The sequence below is a fragment of the Phoxinus phoxinus genome (genome assembly GCF_949152265.1).
Source record: "Phoxinus phoxinus genome assembly, chromosome: 17".
Lineage (NCBI taxonomy): Eukaryota > Metazoa > Chordata > Actinopteri > Cypriniformes > Leuciscidae > Phoxinus > Phoxinus phoxinus.
Window position 1 is genome coordinate 10,606,849 of NC_136892.1, and position 18,802 is coordinate 10,625,650.

Consider the following 18,802-nt stretch of genomic DNA (forward strand, 5'->3'; position numbering starts at 1 on the left):
AATAAATGCAGCCTTGGTGAGAAGAAGAGACTTGTTTTAAAAACTTTGAAAAAGACCCCAACACTTTTGAATGGCAGTGTATATATGTATATATTTACCCAAATGTTTGATACCACACTGAAAATCTGTGATCCAAAATGTAATTTAAGTCTGGAAATAAACTATACGTTTTCGAAAAATGTAAAACAAAGAAATAATAATGACATAAAAAAAAGAGAAAATATATGATTTTTTTTATTTCTGAGACGCGTCAATTAACCAAAGGGCATTCCAAATACAAATATATATATATAATATATATACAAACGTATATACAGTATATGTATATATTTTTTTCATTTGAGAGTGTATGTGTGTGTATTAATAAGTTTAGTTTTTTTTTGTAATATTAGTAGTAGTTTTCAGACTTTTTGTCCCACTTTATAGGAAATTAAATGCACACTGAAACAAAATTTTGTCTTCTAATCAGGCTGTAAATGGATTTTGAAATCAACCTGTAACTGTATTGATCTCTCTCAATAGTTACATGTTTAACTTTCTTTACATTGCCTTATTCACTCTGCTGCTCAGGATTGCAAATATTGAGGTCCAGATTGCTAAGCTGGATAGCGAGGCATGGCCGGGCCTGCTGGACCCGGAGAGAGATCGCTTAATCCTCATCAACGAGAAGGAAGAGCTGCTGAAGGAACTGCAGTATGTAAAGCCGCGCAAGCGCGCGCCCAGCGAGGCAGAGAAGATTGAATCCGAAAAGAAACGACTCGAGAAGGACCTGCAAGCTGCACGGGACAACCAGAGCAAAGCACTGACCGAGAGGTGAGATGGTTAACTGGGCCAGTAGAGCTCCGTGTATTTGGTTCCAGTGGTGTATTTCTTTGGTTACACGACGGCACCATAGAATGGGAACGTGTTAAGTTCATGCAGGAATGAAGGCCTTTCTACTCTCTAGAAAGTCCTGGAAATTGATTCTCTATTTTCTATTGAAAAAAATCTATAATTTGTTTCTCTTTATGCCCAATTTTTTCGGTTATAAATAAATAAATTAAATCCTTATCCAGCCATTGCAAATGATTGTAACTGGCATGGAAAAATTCCTTGAAAAATCATGGAAATGATTGGTAAGAAAGTGTGGGAATGAGGATCGCACTTTGCAGAATTCAAAGCTAAAATCTTTTTGTCCTGATCTTTAGTTCTTTAATCACTAGGCTACACAATCCACTTAATATACTGCAGGAATGCACATCTGACCCAATGTGTTTCCCTTTCCCTGACAGCATGTTAGAGCAGTTCACCTCAAAAATCTATTCTAGCGTGAATGATAAAGGCGCCATTATTGTGGAAACACACAAAACCGACTCTGAAGGCCTCTTTTAGACTTAAAAATGTTGACTGAAGGCTTGATGTACAGAGGCCGCACTCGCAACGATATTTGGCATTATGCAAAACGAGCAGCACAGCAGTCATTTTGTCCATTTAATGTCCCATTCATTATAATGGAGCAATTTGGTTTTGTAAATCAAGGCCTAAAATGGCAGAAATTGAACGTGCGTCTGTGGAGGGAAAAGTCAAAATAGGAATGATACATGCGTCGGTGTACAAAGTCATTTGCGCTGGATGCAAGATAGTTTACTGCTTGTGGTTTGTAGCAAGTCTTGTACTCTTAGGCCTGGTTTACGCCTGGTATTAAGACGTTTAAGAAGTCAAGACGATACAGACGGAAGGCTGTCATAATTGTACGTCGTCTTAGCTGAGCATTCGAATGCACAAATACTTTCATAATAACACAAGCCAACTGGAATGAAGAAAGCGATCAGTGTGATTCATGTTCAAAATGATAAGCAAGCGCTGTTTTGTTTATGGTTTGTATATCTGCAGACCTAGTTTCGGTTTCCCTTTTTGAAAATAGAATATTGATGATAGACAGATATTGACGCAGGACTAGAACGCACATGCTAGTTGACAGTTGCCTTTTGGTGCGTTCTAGCGCAGTTTTTTGGCCGGCTCTCGTCGACACTAGTTCTTTGACGTCGGCTTGGTGTGTCCCGGGCTTTAGACCCCGCTTACACCTGCATTTCGTAACGTCCACTTGTGATCCGATCGACCAAAATGCATCTTAATACCACGTGTAAACATGGCCTTAGAAGAACCCCCTGTGTTTTCAGATCAGGTTGCTTAGGTGAGAACCCATTTTTTGCTTGATTCACTCACTATCTTTCATTCTCTCTTTCTGTTGGTCTTATTCTCACTCGTTCTCTCAGTTATTTGAACAGGGTCCTTGTTCTCTACTCTAGATACTGTATTGTCGTTTAGCTTGGCGTCTGCACTCTTCCTGTAACCTGAGCTGCACAAACGCTGGATCTAGGTTGAACACAATAGACGCCTTCTTCATGCGCTGCTGTTGAATAACAGACCAACATCATTTTATCAAAAGAACCACAGAAAGACTATATATACATTAAGAAAATGAATGGGGTTGATTGAAATTTTTCTTATTTTCTAAATTATATACTGTGTGTGTGTGTATATACACACACTATAGTACTGAGTCACCAAGTTCTCTGTGTTGCTTTGCTCAGGTTGAGGCTGCACTATAGGAGAAACAAACTAGTGAAGGAGCTGGAGGAGACCGTGAGGTTGGCGTCTTCCCTGCACACCCAGCTGAAAAGGTATCGTCCAACCCTCATATTTACATAAAATGGACAATGCAAATAACACCCATAATATGGACTACATATTATATTTACTTTTTCTCCCCGTTGTTTAATTGGGATTCACCAATGTTTATCAATTCTGGCCAATACTGATAAACTGATTCACAATTATAGTCACATTACTGCCAATAACCCATAAATGTCATTATTAACATTAAATTGAAAAAGTATTGAAAATCTATACTATATTCTAAAAAAAGTCAAATCAATAGTTTTATATGCTACAAGTGAAATTATAATTCTATATATAATGACATATTTATAATATTATAATGTACAATTTGAAAAACCTGTATTTATTTTAAGATATGTCAAACATTTAACAGTGTTATGAAATTATTAGTTCTTTCAAAGGATAACTTTAAAGGGTGAATTCAATCAAAAATAAAATAGATTTACTTACTTTCATGTCTTTCAACCCAGAGACTTTTGTTCATCTTTGGAACACAAATGAAGAAATGTTTCATATTCTCATCAAATTATTATTTATATTACTATTATTTACAAACAAGTCTCTTTATATGATGAAGCAGGCTTTTAATTTAAGCTATTTTAATCTCCACACATACATGGATCACATCAAATATGATGAACAAGCTCAAACGTAGGAATTAAAACCAATTCAGTTTGACCAATGAGGTTTCTTATCGCACATCAAGCATGCAAGGTTGATGATGACAGAATTAAACATTTTGGTAGAAATATCTTTTTAATTGAGCATTAAATATTTCACAAAGAAAATATTAATGTAAAAATACAGTAAATTGACCAATAGCGAATATGATACTGATATATTGTGCACCCCTAGACCATTTAAAACACATTTTAATGGTAGGAAAGTTATAATAAAAGGCAAAATTGTAACATGTTACTCATTTATTAGGCCGTTTTGGATATTAGCAGTAAGCGGAAGCTGCATATCATAAGAACTTTTCGTCACTGTATATGATGTAATGACTTTGCAATACTATATATGATGTAATGACTTTGCAATAAGAATGCTCTGAGTTTTAGAAGAATCAGACTTTTGAAGTTATAAAACTATGCAACCAAGCGCTCTTGTTAACTTTAACAATAGCTTTGCCCTTACTTTTTATTATGACTAATGCCTAATTCATCCTCGGCGTCTAGTTGAGGCATATCAAAGGCATGTTGCATGAAGGAACAGTCCCTTGTGTGTTTCACTAGTGAGCCTGCTACGCCTTAATTAGCATGTTTGCTTTAAAGCAGAATGCACTTGATGTCGAGATTTGAAATAGAGTAGAGTGCGAAGAATAGAGGGGGAAGAAGCATGAACCGGAGCAGCTTTCCCGATTAACTCTCCTTCTGTCTCTTCCCTTTGACATTAAAACTCCAGTCTGTCTGCCAGCACGCTGTCATGTTCCTCGGGCAGCAGCCGTGGCTCGCTGACTTCCAGCCGAGGATCCCTGGCCACCTCCAGCTTGGGCTCCACTTCCTCTCTCAGCTTCACCGACATCTACCTGGAGCAGCCCGAACTGGGCGACCCTGACTTCCAGAACAAACTGGACTCTATTTTGCAGGAGGGAAGCGCCTCTGGTTACAGGCCTTCCAGTTCAATCACCACCATCCATGAGAATGAGGTCTCGTCCTCCTCCGGGCAGGTGGGCGGTGGGCCGGGGGTGGCCCAGAGAACACAAGCGCTGAGGCTTTCGGAGACCCCTCACTCCATGAGCTCCCTGTCCCCGCGTTCCTCGCTTTCTTCCCTCTCTCCTCCTTGCTCGCCCCTTGTTACTGATGCTTCCTTCCTGTCAGGAGAGGCCTTTTCTGGCCCGGCCTCACAGTTGGATTTAGATCTGCAAACCAGGCTGATGGAGCTCCGGCTAGACGAGGACCAACAGCAGGGCCGGCTGGCTTACCGTGACAACAAACAAGACAGCATCATGGCCGCAGTAGAGTCTTCGAAAGGTACATTGCTCAAAATGTTTTATTGCTTATTGCTGCACGATAATGGTTAAACTGGAAATCACGATTATTTTGGTCAAAATTATAATCACGATAATTAATCACGATTATTCTCATTTGAGGAATTACAGAGAAAGAGAAGAGACTTGTAAATAAATTGCATAATTATCAAAAGTGGTAATGTAATAGGCCTAACGGCAATTTCGCACGTTCTTTTCCAACCTACACTTCACCTAAAAGGCCTGTAGGTGGAAAGTCAATACAAAATGCATGGTTTTGATGAGCACTTTGTGATGTGTCTTTACATTAGATCTTCTAAGCGACAACTCGGTTGCAAGTGAGACAAACTGCAAAACCAGATCGCTCAGCAAATTCATGAAAGAATTATCAAAGAACGATAGCCTGTTAATAGACACTGAAAACTGTCAGTGGCTGTCGTTTTCAACTGATTCACGTCACGAAAACTGGTAAAACCTTAAACTTCAAAAGATAGAATGTGAAATTCCTCATTATTTCCAATAATTCCAAATTATTGTTAATTTAATTCTGCAAACATAATCCCAAACAATAAGGTGGAGATCCATGTTTTGATTTTTCCCAAATAAAGCGCTGAAGGTTTGATTGGCAGATTTAGTCACAGCACAAGTGGTTTGTGAAGTAACAGACTGGCTGTATGACAATTTCATGTAAGCAGAATATCGCTGTGGAGATCACTAAACTCCAGTGCATGTTTGTTTTCAGATCATCAGTGCTTTTTCCTCCGTGTAGAGTCAGTGTGCGCAGGGTTGCCAGATTGCATAGATTAAGTAAAACTCCTGGCAGAACATGGAAGAGAAAAGCTTTTTTGGGGGGGAATTAAGCTGTTTACATCTGGCAACTACAAACATCAACGCTAGTGTTGACTTGACGCAAATGTCAACAACAAAAAAAGCCGTTTTCTGGATAAATGATGAGTAGGCAAATATCGCAACGATTATTTAAAATTAATCGAGATAGGCATCGTTATCACAATTAAAATACGATTAAACGTGCAGCCCTAATTGCTTATCAAAATCATGTGACATGATCTACCAAATTAAAGTCATGTGACAACACCCTGCAGACCCTCATGACTCTGTGTCAAGGTGAATTAGTCTTAAAATAACAGATCATTTGACCTTTTAATGAAAAGGCAAGGTTCGTTCAAGTTGTTAAACGTTGAAGCGGAGCGATGAGTTTTTGTAAGAAAAATATTCATATTTATAATTTTATCAACTGTAATCACTGGCTTCCGGTAGTGGCCGTATGTGAGTCTAGTTCTGGTGGAAGAGTGTATAGTCGACTATAGTCGGAACAAATACAGACAACCGCTCATTTATCAAATAATCGTTAGATCTATCAGCTAATCTGGAAAAATCGATAGATTCATTGATTATTAATGTTTGAATATAACATTGAAAGATTAATGGTTCTATTTATTATTTGCTGGTAAGCTAACTAAAGGATCAATCGACAAATCAGAAATAATCGATAGATTACTTGTTAAAAGTCATTGTGAGACTAATTGGGGGGGGGGGGGATTGCTAGATTCATCCATATTAAAATAATGGTTAGTTGCAAATTGATACTTTTCTTGAAAATGGTATACTTTTTTTCCAAAACCACATGAAATCAACACAAATACAAAGAATACATGTCTAAGAAGAACTGCAAGATTTTTCCTTTCTCTTCATCATGGACACACTTCATTTGTCACTGGCAACCCAGAATTCCACCTGAAACTAGAGAAACCGTCTGAACGTCTAGTACATCAGGGTCGATTTTCAGCTCACTCCCAACTCGCCCAGCGGGTGAACTCACTCGAGCTCAGGAACCTAAAACCTTTCCAGAGTGACACATTCTCACATTTCTACTCGCCCTTTTTCTGTGCTTGAAGATTCTGTTACGCAAGCGAGGGTGTCCGCGCCTGGATCCAAGAAGGCGGGAGTAACGTCGGCAGTGTCTGACGAATCGGTTGCAGGCGACAGTGGGGTGTACGAGCCCTCAGAGAAAAGGTAGGCCACTAGAGATTTATTATAAGTGATGTTTTTTCACAGACCCTGATTTGGATAGTAAAACGGTGCTGTTCATTCCCCCAGGCCTGGGCTTCCTGTCGAGCAGCTGCTGGGTTATGATGACGTGAGCTCGGCGAGCAGCGCTCAGATCCAACTCGGCCTGAAGTATGAAGCGAAAGAGAAGAGGTTCACAGTGTTCGTAATGCAGCTGTCCAACTATAGCGCGCTCTCCCTGCCAGCCAACCAGAACATGTAAGGATTGCGCTCTCTCAGCCAGCTTCATTTAAAGTTGATGGAGAGACATTAATTTTAATCAGCAGGATGTAATTTTGATGAAGCACCTCTGCTAGGGAAATGTGCAGGGTTTTACAAATGGAATTAACCCGTTCAATAGTTGTAAAATGGTAATATGAAGTGGAGGAATCGATTCACAGATACTTTGCGATTCTTTCTCAAATTATTGTGGATCAATCCAAATTAAGAGTGCCTGACTTGAAAGTCAGAACAGGCATTTTTATTATGGCTTTTATGCATATTTGCACAAAATGTAGCAGCAGGCCACCATAACACCCCTGCAGTTTTGCTTGGGAAATTTAGATGCATTGAGAATAATTTTGGAACGCGACTCCTTGAATTGACATTTTATTGAATCATTTGATGCCTCAACCCAAAATAGATTTTTCCACCTCCATTTTTTTTAGTTGAAACCCACCAGTTGAGAACCACTGATCTATGATTGGCCAATTCTTGTTTTATTTTGGCATGTACATGCCCATCTCTGATGTTAAAGACTATGGGCCCTATCTTATATCAGACGCAATGTGGCGCCAGGCGCGACGCAAGTGTTTTCTGCTAGTTTCAGCCCGACGCAGTTATCATTTTCACGTCCTGCGCCACGTTGTTTAAATAGCAAATGCATTTGCGACTATTTGTGCGCCCATGGGTGTGCTGGTCTGAAAACGAGGTGTATTCAGGCTCGCTGCTATTTTGAGGCAACTGAAATAGACTGCGCCATTGACCAACTGAAACTGGTTTAAAGTCAATGGCACAATATTGTTTTTGTTATTTAAAGAGCGCGTTAGTAATGTGAGCCTATAGGAGGGTCTACAACGCGTACACTCTGCTTATTACACACAGGGACACACAGCAGCACACAAACATGCCAAATATTAAAAATAAAAGAATGTAAAAGATTATTATTGTGTACATAAATATATGGTGGAATCCTGCTTGTCCCATAGATGGGTTGCTTGCGCTCTTTAACCTCGCGCACGAGCAGATCCGTTTGCTCTCTGGAGTCTTTCTGCTTGCAAATTCCAGCATGTAAATGGCGAATCCGCCATGGCTCGAGCGCAACTGGCTTTTATAGGGAAAGGGAAATCACACTCTGATTGGTTTATTGCACGTTACGCCCCAAACACACCCATTGCTCATTAAGAGAATAGGGACAACCCTTTTAGACCAACCATTTTCCCGTCGTCAAACTAGCAAAAGTGGACTTGCTTTAGACCAAAGGTGCCCAATCCTGCTCCTGCCGATCGACTGTCCTGCACAGTTCATCTCCAACCCTAATCAAACACACCTGAAGCAACCAAATAAGGTCTTCGGGATCACTTGAAAATGAAAGGCAGGTGTGTTTGATTAGGGTTGGAGATGAAATGTGCAGGACAGTCGATCGGCAGGAGCAGGATTGGGCACCCCTGCTTTAAACTATGCGCTTAGATCATTAAAATAGGGCCCCATCTCTGATTCGATTTGAACTGTTGGGTTTAATCTATTGCAGATATGTCCGTGTGGTGGTGCTGCCGTGCTCAGAGCCCGTTCGCTGTTTGTTCCGCACCCACGGCGCTCTTCCGGAGGAACCTTTAGAGCTCAAGGAAGCGTTTAGCCTGCAGATGTCCTCCACTGCTCTCAGACAGAAGACCCTACGCATTGATGTCTGCACCACCAGCAAATCTGGCCGAGAAGACTGTCTAGTGAGTGTCTGATCTGAGATTGAGCAAACAGCATGATGGCTAAGCATCAATAAAGTGTTTAAAGTGTCTTTTTTTTGTCTTGAAAGGCTGGTGCTCAGATCAGTTTGGCTGATGAGGAGTATTCAGAGGAGTGGTGCACCAAGTGGTATAACCTCCTCAACTGCACGTACATGCCAGAAGTGGATAGAAAGCACAACGAAACAGAGGACTCCGCTCAGCAGGAGCTGGTAAAACACACACACACACACACACACACACACACACACACACACACACACACACACACACACACACACACACACACAATGCTTAACCTCACCACAGCTAAATGCTTTACTAACATTTCTTGGAAACGGTCTTGCCAAACTGCTAAGCTCATCAAGGAACATGGAGTATTCATAAATGTTGTATCCAGTTCTTGCGTCATTCAAATGAAGAAATGGATTCTTTCTTGCCCAAAAAGTCCTTTCTGCTTTCTAATACTGTTGATGATCAAATGACATAGAATTAGTTGCTTCACTTATCAGCAGTTTTGAATTTGCAAACAGCCTGTTCTGTTATGATGGTTATTATATGTAGAATTTACTGGTACTTTCCACGAATAAGTTACAAAATAAGGCCTGAAGCTCTTTTATCTTGTGAGATGATTTTGTTACTTTCTAGCAATACACTTCAATAGACGTCAACATTAAATAGATAAAATATGAAATTTAAAAAATAATTAATGTGCAAATGTGAGATGGTGATATTATAATATGACTTTAATTTAATTCAATTGATAATTTAAAAAGTGTAGTTTTGACATAGTGAAAATTATTATGTAGTTTGTTTTGATGAATTGTTGAATAAAGTGGAGAAGATTAAAAGTTGAGACAGACCAAAATCAATTTTTACGAGGAATATTTTATATATTAAAAAATATCTACCTTGCATTCTAGGTTAATTTTATTTTAAATAATAGTTTATCCATTTCTTGCAACAAAAGCAAGTACATCTAACACCTTTATGACAATAACAGGAGTCAAAATTGTTCCATATTAATAAAAAAAGTGTCTTTATTGCATTTACGTTTATCGTTTAATCATGTAGCAGACCGTTTTTCAAAATGACTTGCAATAAGATAATTTAAAAAAGGGCTGTAATTTGGAACGTGACTCCTTGAATTAATATTTTATTGAATCATTTGATGCCACAACCCAAAATAGATTTGTCCACCTCCATTTTTAAAGTTGAGAACCACTGATCTCTGATTGGCCAATTATTATGTAGTTTGATTTGATGAATTATTGAATGCAGTGGAGAAGATCAAAACCTCTGAATTTGGGACAAAATCACCATTTTACAAGGATTTTTTAATATATTTAAGAATATCTACCTTGCATTCTAGGTTAATTTTATGTCAAATTTTATCTTCTAACAAAATCATATGCATCTAAAACAATAACAGGACACAACATTGTACCCTATTCATAAAAAAAGTGCCTTTTTGCCAATAATTGGCTCAAGTATTACATTTAGAGAGTTTTACATTACAATTATCTGTTACCACCAGGTAGAAGACTAATTTAAAGTAATATATTGCAGAAAAGCCTAAATCAAGTATGTTTTTAAATACGTTATCCTTTTATTTATTTTTAGGCTTCAGCTCCCAGCACCTCAGAGACCGCCACTGCACACCTGGAGCACGTTCCTGTGGAGGACTGGTACGTTACCTGCCACTACTTGTGACGAAGCACCAATATAATAAGCTTTAATCCATTTCAGTGCAGCTGTCAACCTAACAATGTGTCAGTGTGAGTCTGGGTTTTATATCATATCCAGTATCCCACCCAGGATCAACACAAGCAATTAACCAGCTGTTTGAATCTCATATTCCTTCTCTTTCTTTTCCAACCCCTGTTTTCCTATTGACTGACCTCCTTTCTGCTGTCTTGTGGGAATTCATCAGTGTGACGGCACACGATGACTCACTTTCCCTGGTGTTTGATCTGCTCCGCCAAAATTACATTAGTAACATAAACAGGATGAACAATTGATCTAAGGGCAGTGCATGAGCAATACTGAGCGGCATTCCTCTCTCATGCCATTTTCTGGTGTTCGCATGTGAATCGAAGAAATTAGCTCACCTTGCCTCTTGTGGATTGGCTGAAGGGCAGTCTCATGATTATAACCAAAACTGCACTTTACAAAGCCTGTTTGTTTTAGACGATGATTCAACCACAACCACCTGTCATGGAAATTAAAAACAAGGACTGGAATGTGGCACGGCAGCATTTTCCGAGAGCATTTTCCACCCTCACTCACTCGCTTCTGAAAGGTTGCAGACTAGATAAGTGTTGCACTTTTAGGATCATTACGGTTTAACTCAGTTGCAGGGGTGGTTGAATGTGATTTCACCTTTATAACTTTAGTTAGTGTGTAATGTTGCTGCTTGAACATAAACAACATCTGCAAAGTTACAACGCTCAAAGTTCAAAGCAAAGGGAGATATTTTCTTTTAAAGAAATTGCTTTTTAAGGACTTCAACAAACGGCTGGACTACACGACATTCCTGTCACTAACCATAGAATTTACATAAACCCCGCCCCCGGAACACGATTTATAGATTATCAAGACAGAATATGCTAATCAATGACTAGAAGATAGCTACACATAAGCTACATAAATTCATCAACTAACCGTTCAGAAATGAAAGTGTTTGAAATTTCCAGTGTGTGAGTGTGAGGTAAAAGGACACAAGCTCTTGAAGCTCCGCCCCCTGTGCCGGGAGCAGCAGCTCATTTGCATTTAAAGGGACAGACACAAAAATGGTGCGTACATTTGCGTATGTACGGTGCGTAACTTTAACATGCTATATAAAAATATCTGTGGGGTATTTTGAGCTAAAACTTCACATACACACTCTGGGGACATCAGACTTATTTTACATCTTGTGAAAAGGGCATTATACCACCCCTTTAAAACGCAAAATAACTTTATATTTAATTCAATGCTGATGGTCTGATTACAGCAGTGGAATTACAAGAGTGAAAACTATCAAATATTCTTTTTCGCAAAAAAATAAAAATAAAAATGTCATTGCAGCTTCTACATGTGTTAGTAGATTTTAAAATAGACAGAGACAGACTATGTGGTACATACCACAGCTAAATGTGTTTGTCGGTTCACCTTTTATTGCTTAATTCTGTTCTGAACACACAAACAGTTTAGCAATTAGCTTTTTCTTATTGAATTAACTCCCGAAAAATGCATGTTTTAGCAAAATTCTACGCAGTGTTTTACGGAACGGTACTGAACAACTAGTTGTTAATGACGTATTTAAATGCAAATCAGGGGCATTACTCTCTTCTGTATGTCTTTACTCTTCTTGACTTGTGTTGACGGATATCAATCTCAAACAAGCGGCCCAAAAACGCTTAATAATTGTGTCAAAGTCCCCCAGTAGTCAATCATTTTATCCTTTAAAACTCATCTTTGATCACCAAAATTGCATATTTAAACGTTTTTTTTCCTTAAAAATTTAGTATACGTGGTTCTATGAATATGCAAATTAGCCCTGTGCATGCAAACTACAATTTCGCATGAGGTAAAATATTTTCATGGATTTCACATCGCATTCAAGTTTGTTCAACTTTAAATCCACCGTGTTGACTAATATACTGTAAAACTGCTAAGTTTGGAAGTGAGTAAGCATTGCTTCATGGGTCAAAATATTAATAGCGGCCAGATAATGGACCTTCTTTGTCTGTGAAGTTTTGCTAATGTGACCGCATCTTAAGAAAACTACATTAATTGACAAAGAAATTACTTTAATTGGACAAATTAAACTTGAACTTTGAGGTAATTGTGTTGTAAGTTTAATGCAGATGAATATATAGAAAAAGTACATAGCAAACCATAATAAGCAATTTGTGGGTACTAAAAGAGATGGAAACTAAAAGTAACGCTGAAACTAAAGGAAAGCAAAACTAAAAGTAGTCATTTTCGGAAGATAAAATGGAATTACTTCAAGGTGAAGTATGTAAGAAGTACTTAAAACATATGTTTTATATTTATGTAACACATTCTCTTAACCCAGTTTATTGTTCATTGACTGTTATTAGCATGACATTCATGGGTTTATCTCTCCCGAAAGTAAAGAAAAGATTGAGTTGTCTGCTCAGATCTGTCAATCTCTTTCCAGCTCAACCAATAGGGAGAGTTTGGGGTGTGACGCAGCCAGAGAGTGTTTGTTTAGCCAGCGTGTAAAATCATTCAGCTTTGGGTACTGGAGTGCAAGCCAAATTTAAAACCTTTGACATGTTCATGACCTGGTTGTTTAATCTTTAAAGCGGATGGGGCATTGAGATGCAACGCACTACAATGGACGTTTCAATACAACATCATGTGCACGTTCAGAAAGACAATTGTTCCTGTTTATATGTTTTCCATTTTGATGTATCCAGTGTATGCAGTCTCATATAGTTGTGGCGCAACATGTTAAAAAATGCGGCTGGTGCAGATATACACCGGATGGGTTTATTACAAGCGAGATGCTTGCATTCGCTCTTGAGAGAGTGTTCACCTACTCAGTTGCTTACTCATGACACATAGCAACACAGCTAAAAGTATTTCTTCATATGTACCTGTTAAGACATGCCTTCACAAGCTCCCCTAAGACCTGTGTTTTGGATGTTTGAGATAAGGCGTGCAAAAGGGGCGTTTGCAGAATATGCTGATTTTTTGTAATTCTTTGTGGGTAATTAAGCAAAATACAAGCTATTTATGCACATTAAAACAACCTAAAAAAAACTAAAAGGAAAATTGTATAGATTAAATAAAAATGATAATGTCTGAGCCATAATAACCCTGTTGTCAAATGGCATATTTGTGATCTTCTAGGCCCACAGAGGCATTAGATGGTGACGTGTTTGTGGATGGAGAAGGTAGTGATGTTGAGGAGTGTGAGGAGTTTTACCCCGATGAATGCCAGTGGGAACAGGAGGAAGAGCCGGTTAAACTTGGACCAACAGCGGTCATTACGGAAAAGGTGACAGCCATGATTCATTTACACAGCGAACTTTCTCATTGCTTTTATAGAAGCTTTTGTTGTTCCTTTCCAATGAAACTTGCTGACATCCTCTCTTTGCCTCTTAAGGTGAATAAGGAGACCAGTGTGGACGGACTCCCCCATTCTGCTTCTGTAGTTCGGCCCAAGGAGCGACGACACGATGTTCATCAGCAAAACCCTTTCATGCGAGGAAACACCATCATCCGGTCCAAGACATTTTCACCTGGACCTCAGAGCCAGTATATCTGCAGGGTGAGAACATAGATTTCACACACAAATGTATTTAGATATGAAATTATTATAAGAGCTCAATATTTTTTTTTACCTATGCCCACATTCACCAAATCACCAGATCAACCGCAGCGACAGTGACAGCTCCACCCTTTCTAAGAAATCTCCATTCATCCGGAACGCTTCTGAGAGACGCAGTGTTAGAATGAAGAAGGTAACATATGAAAATATTTCACATTTACATCCACTCGTTTGGGTAAAAATCTCACGATTCTTATGATTTAAAACCAGTTCAGAGACCCCATGGTCATTTAATGGCAAAAAAAACAAATGCTTTACGTTCGATGCTTAATTTCTTCTGCTTAATCCTATGAGATTTGTCCTTATTATGAAATAATAATCCTATTAAATCCAAAAATTCAAATTGATAAACAAGCTTCAACCATCTCAAATGGGGCCCCAAACATATAAATCGTGCAGTTAATCTCAACAGAACATCGGAAATAGATTTAAATTCCATTTCGGGATCCCATTGGATTTTTCTTAGGACACTGCATGCATTTCACTAACCCTAAAGCTAAACACTTTCCTTAGAAAGGGGAGTTTAAGCTTATTAGCAGCAGTTTAATATTTAATACCGACATTTCTGTGCTGACCTGAGGTCAGTGTTAATGAAGTACAGTCTCGGAGTGAGGAAATGGGTTTGCTGAGCCCCTCCAGAGGGCCTTAAATAGTCTAGAAAGGTCAGGTTTGCTCTCACTGTGCCTTAGGAGACACATTACATTGAGTCTTTTAAAGCAGTGTCATAGTGAGTAATTTTGAATTGATTTGCCTAATGAGGACTGTACAGAGAACTTCAATGATTTATAGTACAGGCTTTTAAAGTCTCCTAAAAGGGGATAAAGTACCACCTCCCTTTAAAGCAGTAATATACAAATATCACATATCCCATTCTACAAATATGAGGTAAATGGTGGTGTGGTGTTAGCAAGCATGAAACTAAAGCATGACGCTGCATTTAGTTCCACACTCTTCAATATAAAAAAATATATATATAAATAGTCTTTTAATCTGAAATAATGAACTATGTGCAATGTAGTGTTAGTCAGGTCTTAAAGTGACAGCAACCTAATGTACCTGGTGCAAAATTATGAGATAATATAAAAAATATCTATATGGCAGTTTTCCCCATCGATGTCAAAAGCGTGGCCAGTGAAAATGGCGGGTGGCTATTGTCTGCTGTTTTGTTTTTAATGTGCAATTATCATAATAGAACATCACAACTCATTGCATGTCTGCAAAATGTAGTAACTCACTCAAAACATTCAAGAATTCATGCTTCAAAACCTAGTTATTGTTTCAGTAAATTGGCCAATGCCATTTTTTTTCATCATGTGAGCCACACTGGTCAGAATGTAAAAAAAACCTCATGGAAATATTTGTTATTTACAAATGTCATGTTTGTTATGCTTTTTTGTTGACACTGATTGCTTTCTATGTCTATACAACAATATTAGATTGTTTCTAGCTGAATGCTCTTGTGTCTCACACTGAGCTTTTTAGATACAGACTTCTACAGTTGGTACACATTTACTGGGAAAAGTCAATAATGTAGTACAGACAAAAAAGTAACATTTATATTTATTCTGTACATTTATTTTTAAAATGTGCTTCATATAAACTGATAATTCACAGTTGCTCGTTCATTTTTACCAACTCTATTCTGTCTCCAAACTTGATTGTTTGATTGACTTTGATTTTTCATTACAATGGCAGGCCATTTGCCAATTTAGACGTCACAAACATTCAATGTCATAGATATTTATGGAATATACATGCATGTCTGGCAGATTTTAATAATTGAATAGATCATTTTGCATGTGAAGGCTCACACAAGGAAAGAACATTTAGAAGTTGTGGAGTTTTGATCAACAAACCATGTTCATTTAGTTATCGCTTAAATCAATAAGGAATTCAAATCTGATGTGAACAAGAAACGAACTGATCAGAGATCTGAACTCAAGAGAAAAAAACTTGTGAATTGAGCCAAAGCGATTGGGGAAAACTGTACGATTTTGAAGAAGGATTTGCATTAGTGATCACAGATGTTTGGGTCAATGTTTATCTACATATATGTTTTACTAATACATTTCAAAGCGTGTTAAATGCTGTGTATGGAGTCTGGACCACTGATTTTTTTACTTGTGATTGGTTGCATAAACTGCTTTTAAGACTAGTCTTAAAAGTTAGTCATCCCATTTTTTTCTTCAAGACTGATCATAACTTTTTAAAGGCTTTTTAAACTACTTAAAAGGTAGACTGTTCTAATTTGAATCAGAAAAGTAAAGTCTAATTGCTGACACATAAAGGAACTGGCCCTTGATGACAACAACAGAGCTATTGAATGAGTTTTCACCCCTCTGTTCTCTCTCTCTCACACACACACACACACACACACACACACACACACAGCCACCGATGCAGGTCAAAGGTCTGGACGGGCTTCTGCGCACCTCTCTGGATCTGGAGCTAGACTTGCAGGTGACCCGCACGCGGCAAAGCCGACTGAACGAGGAACTGCATGTGCTGCGGGAGCTAAAGGAGCAGTTGGAGACCGCCCGTCTGCAGGGCCAGCACGTCCTCCCCGCATGGGTACAGGAGGACGAGCGCTTTCGTCTGCTGCTCAAACATGCAGAGAGACAGGTCAGTCCCGGTAGATTTCCCGAACCAACAAATGGTACATCATCCGGGCCAACATCTGATTTTGATTCGCCATTCTCTCCTCAGACCCAGGAAGAGCAGCTACAGGAACAGAGGGTAGAGAAGATGATGCGAGCGGCGGCTAAGGATGTGCACAAGATCCGTGGACAGAGCCTCAAGGAGGGCCCGGGAGTCCAGTCCTTTAGGTGGGCATCTGTTTGCTAATAGGGGTGTAACGGTTCACAGATCTTTTGGCTCGTTATGCACGTGTACAGACCGAATACAGTGTTAACCACTGTGTGTGTTCCAAAACCTAGTGAGCTGCCTTGTTGTCTAACTGCCTACATAGGCGGCTACCTTCCAAGTCAGCATGTTAAACTGAAATGAAAGCCCATAATCGACTGATCTGGAGCAACTCCATGTGACACTCAAATAGCCCTCTTCACCTGATCTTCACAGGAGTATACTATCAACTCACAGTTGATTCCAATAGTCTGAAGTTGCTAATGATTGATTTTCACAGACCATGCGTTTCCACAGTTATTAAAGGGTTAGTTCACCCAAATACGAAAATGCTGTCATTAGTTACTCACCCTCATGTCGTTCCAAACCCGTAACACTTTCGTTCATCTTCGAAACACAAATTAAGATATTTGAAACAAAATCTGAGTGATTTCTGTCCCTCCATTGACTGACAGTCCAACTACCATTTTGACGCTTCAAAAAGTTCACAAAGAGATCGTCTTTTTCAAAGACGTTGAACCATTTTTCGCTTATTTCTGATTTACTTCACCAACTTCATTGCAATGCATTATGGAAATGCCTTCCCTTTGAAGGATATATGCGATGTTACCTTCAAATGTGTTCCAAGACACCTCATTTTGGCAAATTTTGAGCGCATCTTCAAAATGCGTTCATAGGCAGCTCACTAGGATTTGGAACGGAGCAAATGTCAAGTAATGACTCTTCCATTGTTTTATATCTGACACCGTCCGGTTTCAAGCTCTGCTCATTGTCTGCTGTGACCTCTCTTAGAGAAAAGATGGCCTTCTTCACCAGAGCGAAGATAAACGTTCCTGACCTACCAGCCGACGACGTGTAGAAGATATTCTTCTCAACTGCTTTTGTTTCCATGGAGACAAAACTGACATCTGGCAGTATTATGAATAATGAAGAATGGCGTGACAGGAAAATGTATGTTGGGCAGGAAAAATGTCATTTTAAAACACTGGGTTTGTAACTCTCAAAACTGAAATTGTATAGATCCGTGTTTTTTTTTTTCTTTTCTTTTTTTAGATAGATTTATTTTTTAAATTTCACCATGTTCTGTTACTAATAAGAGTATGTCAGTATCTGTTCTAGGTATTTGAGTGGTCATTGAAAAACAACAGCGCGTCTGTGAAACGTGCTGCTCTGCTATTGGGCAGGACTGCTTACTGTAACTCTTGAAGATGTGAATACAGATACTTACGGTACTACTTCTGTTCACAGCACAAGGGTTCAGGACTCAAACTTTATGACAAAATGAATGGGCATAAATCCTGCTATTTCGGTCACGTCCCTCTAGAAACAAGCACATTTGTCCACATTTATGTTCGATTGTGTAAATGGTTGCAGATGTTAGGAAGCATGAAACTAAAGCATGACGAGTTAACTAGACCGGTTAGTAGACTAAATCGATTGCTAACAGTTCTAAGTGTTCGTTTTGTTGAGTGCACATGCAGACAAAGACACGTTTAGTGCAAATGTTCGTGAAATGATGTAGAAACTGCACTTAGTTCCACAGACTCTCAGGTAGAATATCAGATAGTTCATGCACTTTAATAGAAAAAGGCATTGATATAGAGAATAAAGCAAATAAGCACATTGTGTGAACGCAAAGATCATACTATCCCATTGAAGTGAAACCCTGTTTCTCAGCTCTTGTTACGTCTCTGGAATCTTTCAAGCGACTTTTTCGGTTTTATCGATCTCCCATGCTAGTTTCTACAGTTGCCTGTTGTAATAGTATATCATTTCTACTGGTATCGGACCTCTTCTAACCTAAAAACACCCCTTCAACACGTTAGCTGTGTATGTGACTAATAAGCTTCAGAACTAAAGCGGTAGCATCATTTCATTTATGTCAAACCCTGATATATTTTTATTGATACACCAAATATATTTTTATTGACACACTAT

General features: G+C 38.8%; 1 protein-coding gene across 2 annotated transcripts in view; it reads left to right on the forward strand.

Annotated features, from left to right (window-relative positions):
- wwc1 (WW and C2 domain containing 1) overlaps positions 1 to 18,802 on the forward strand; it is a 40,434-nt gene extending 21,632 nt beyond the window's left edge. The window contains exons 9-22 of one of the 2 annotated variants that reach the window (XM_079586069.1): positions 571 to 813; positions 2,574 to 2,663; positions 4,066 to 4,634; positions 6,547 to 6,664; positions 6,749 to 6,916; positions 8,448 to 8,640; positions 8,727 to 8,867; positions 10,279 to 10,343; positions 13,522 to 13,669; positions 13,778 to 13,942; positions 14,043 to 14,135; positions 16,394 to 16,624; positions 16,709 to 16,827; positions 17,657 to 18,802. In XM_079586069.1, the coding sequence (XP_079442195.1) occupies positions 571 to 813; positions 2,574 to 2,663; positions 4,066 to 4,634; positions 6,547 to 6,664; positions 6,749 to 6,916; positions 8,448 to 8,640; positions 8,727 to 8,867; positions 10,279 to 10,343; positions 13,522 to 13,669; positions 13,778 to 13,942; positions 14,043 to 14,135; positions 16,394 to 16,624; positions 16,709 to 16,827; positions 17,657 to 17,723 (2,410 nt within the window). In that variant the 3' untranslated portion in view covers positions 17,724 to 18,802. Of the gene's footprint in view, positions 1 to 570; positions 814 to 2,573; positions 2,664 to 4,065; positions 4,635 to 6,546; positions 6,665 to 6,748; positions 6,917 to 8,447; positions 8,641 to 8,726; positions 8,868 to 10,278; positions 10,344 to 13,521; positions 13,670 to 13,777; positions 13,943 to 14,042; positions 14,136 to 16,393; positions 16,828 to 17,656 lie in introns of both variants that reach the window. The other variant, XM_079586068.1, reaches the window with a different exon arrangement.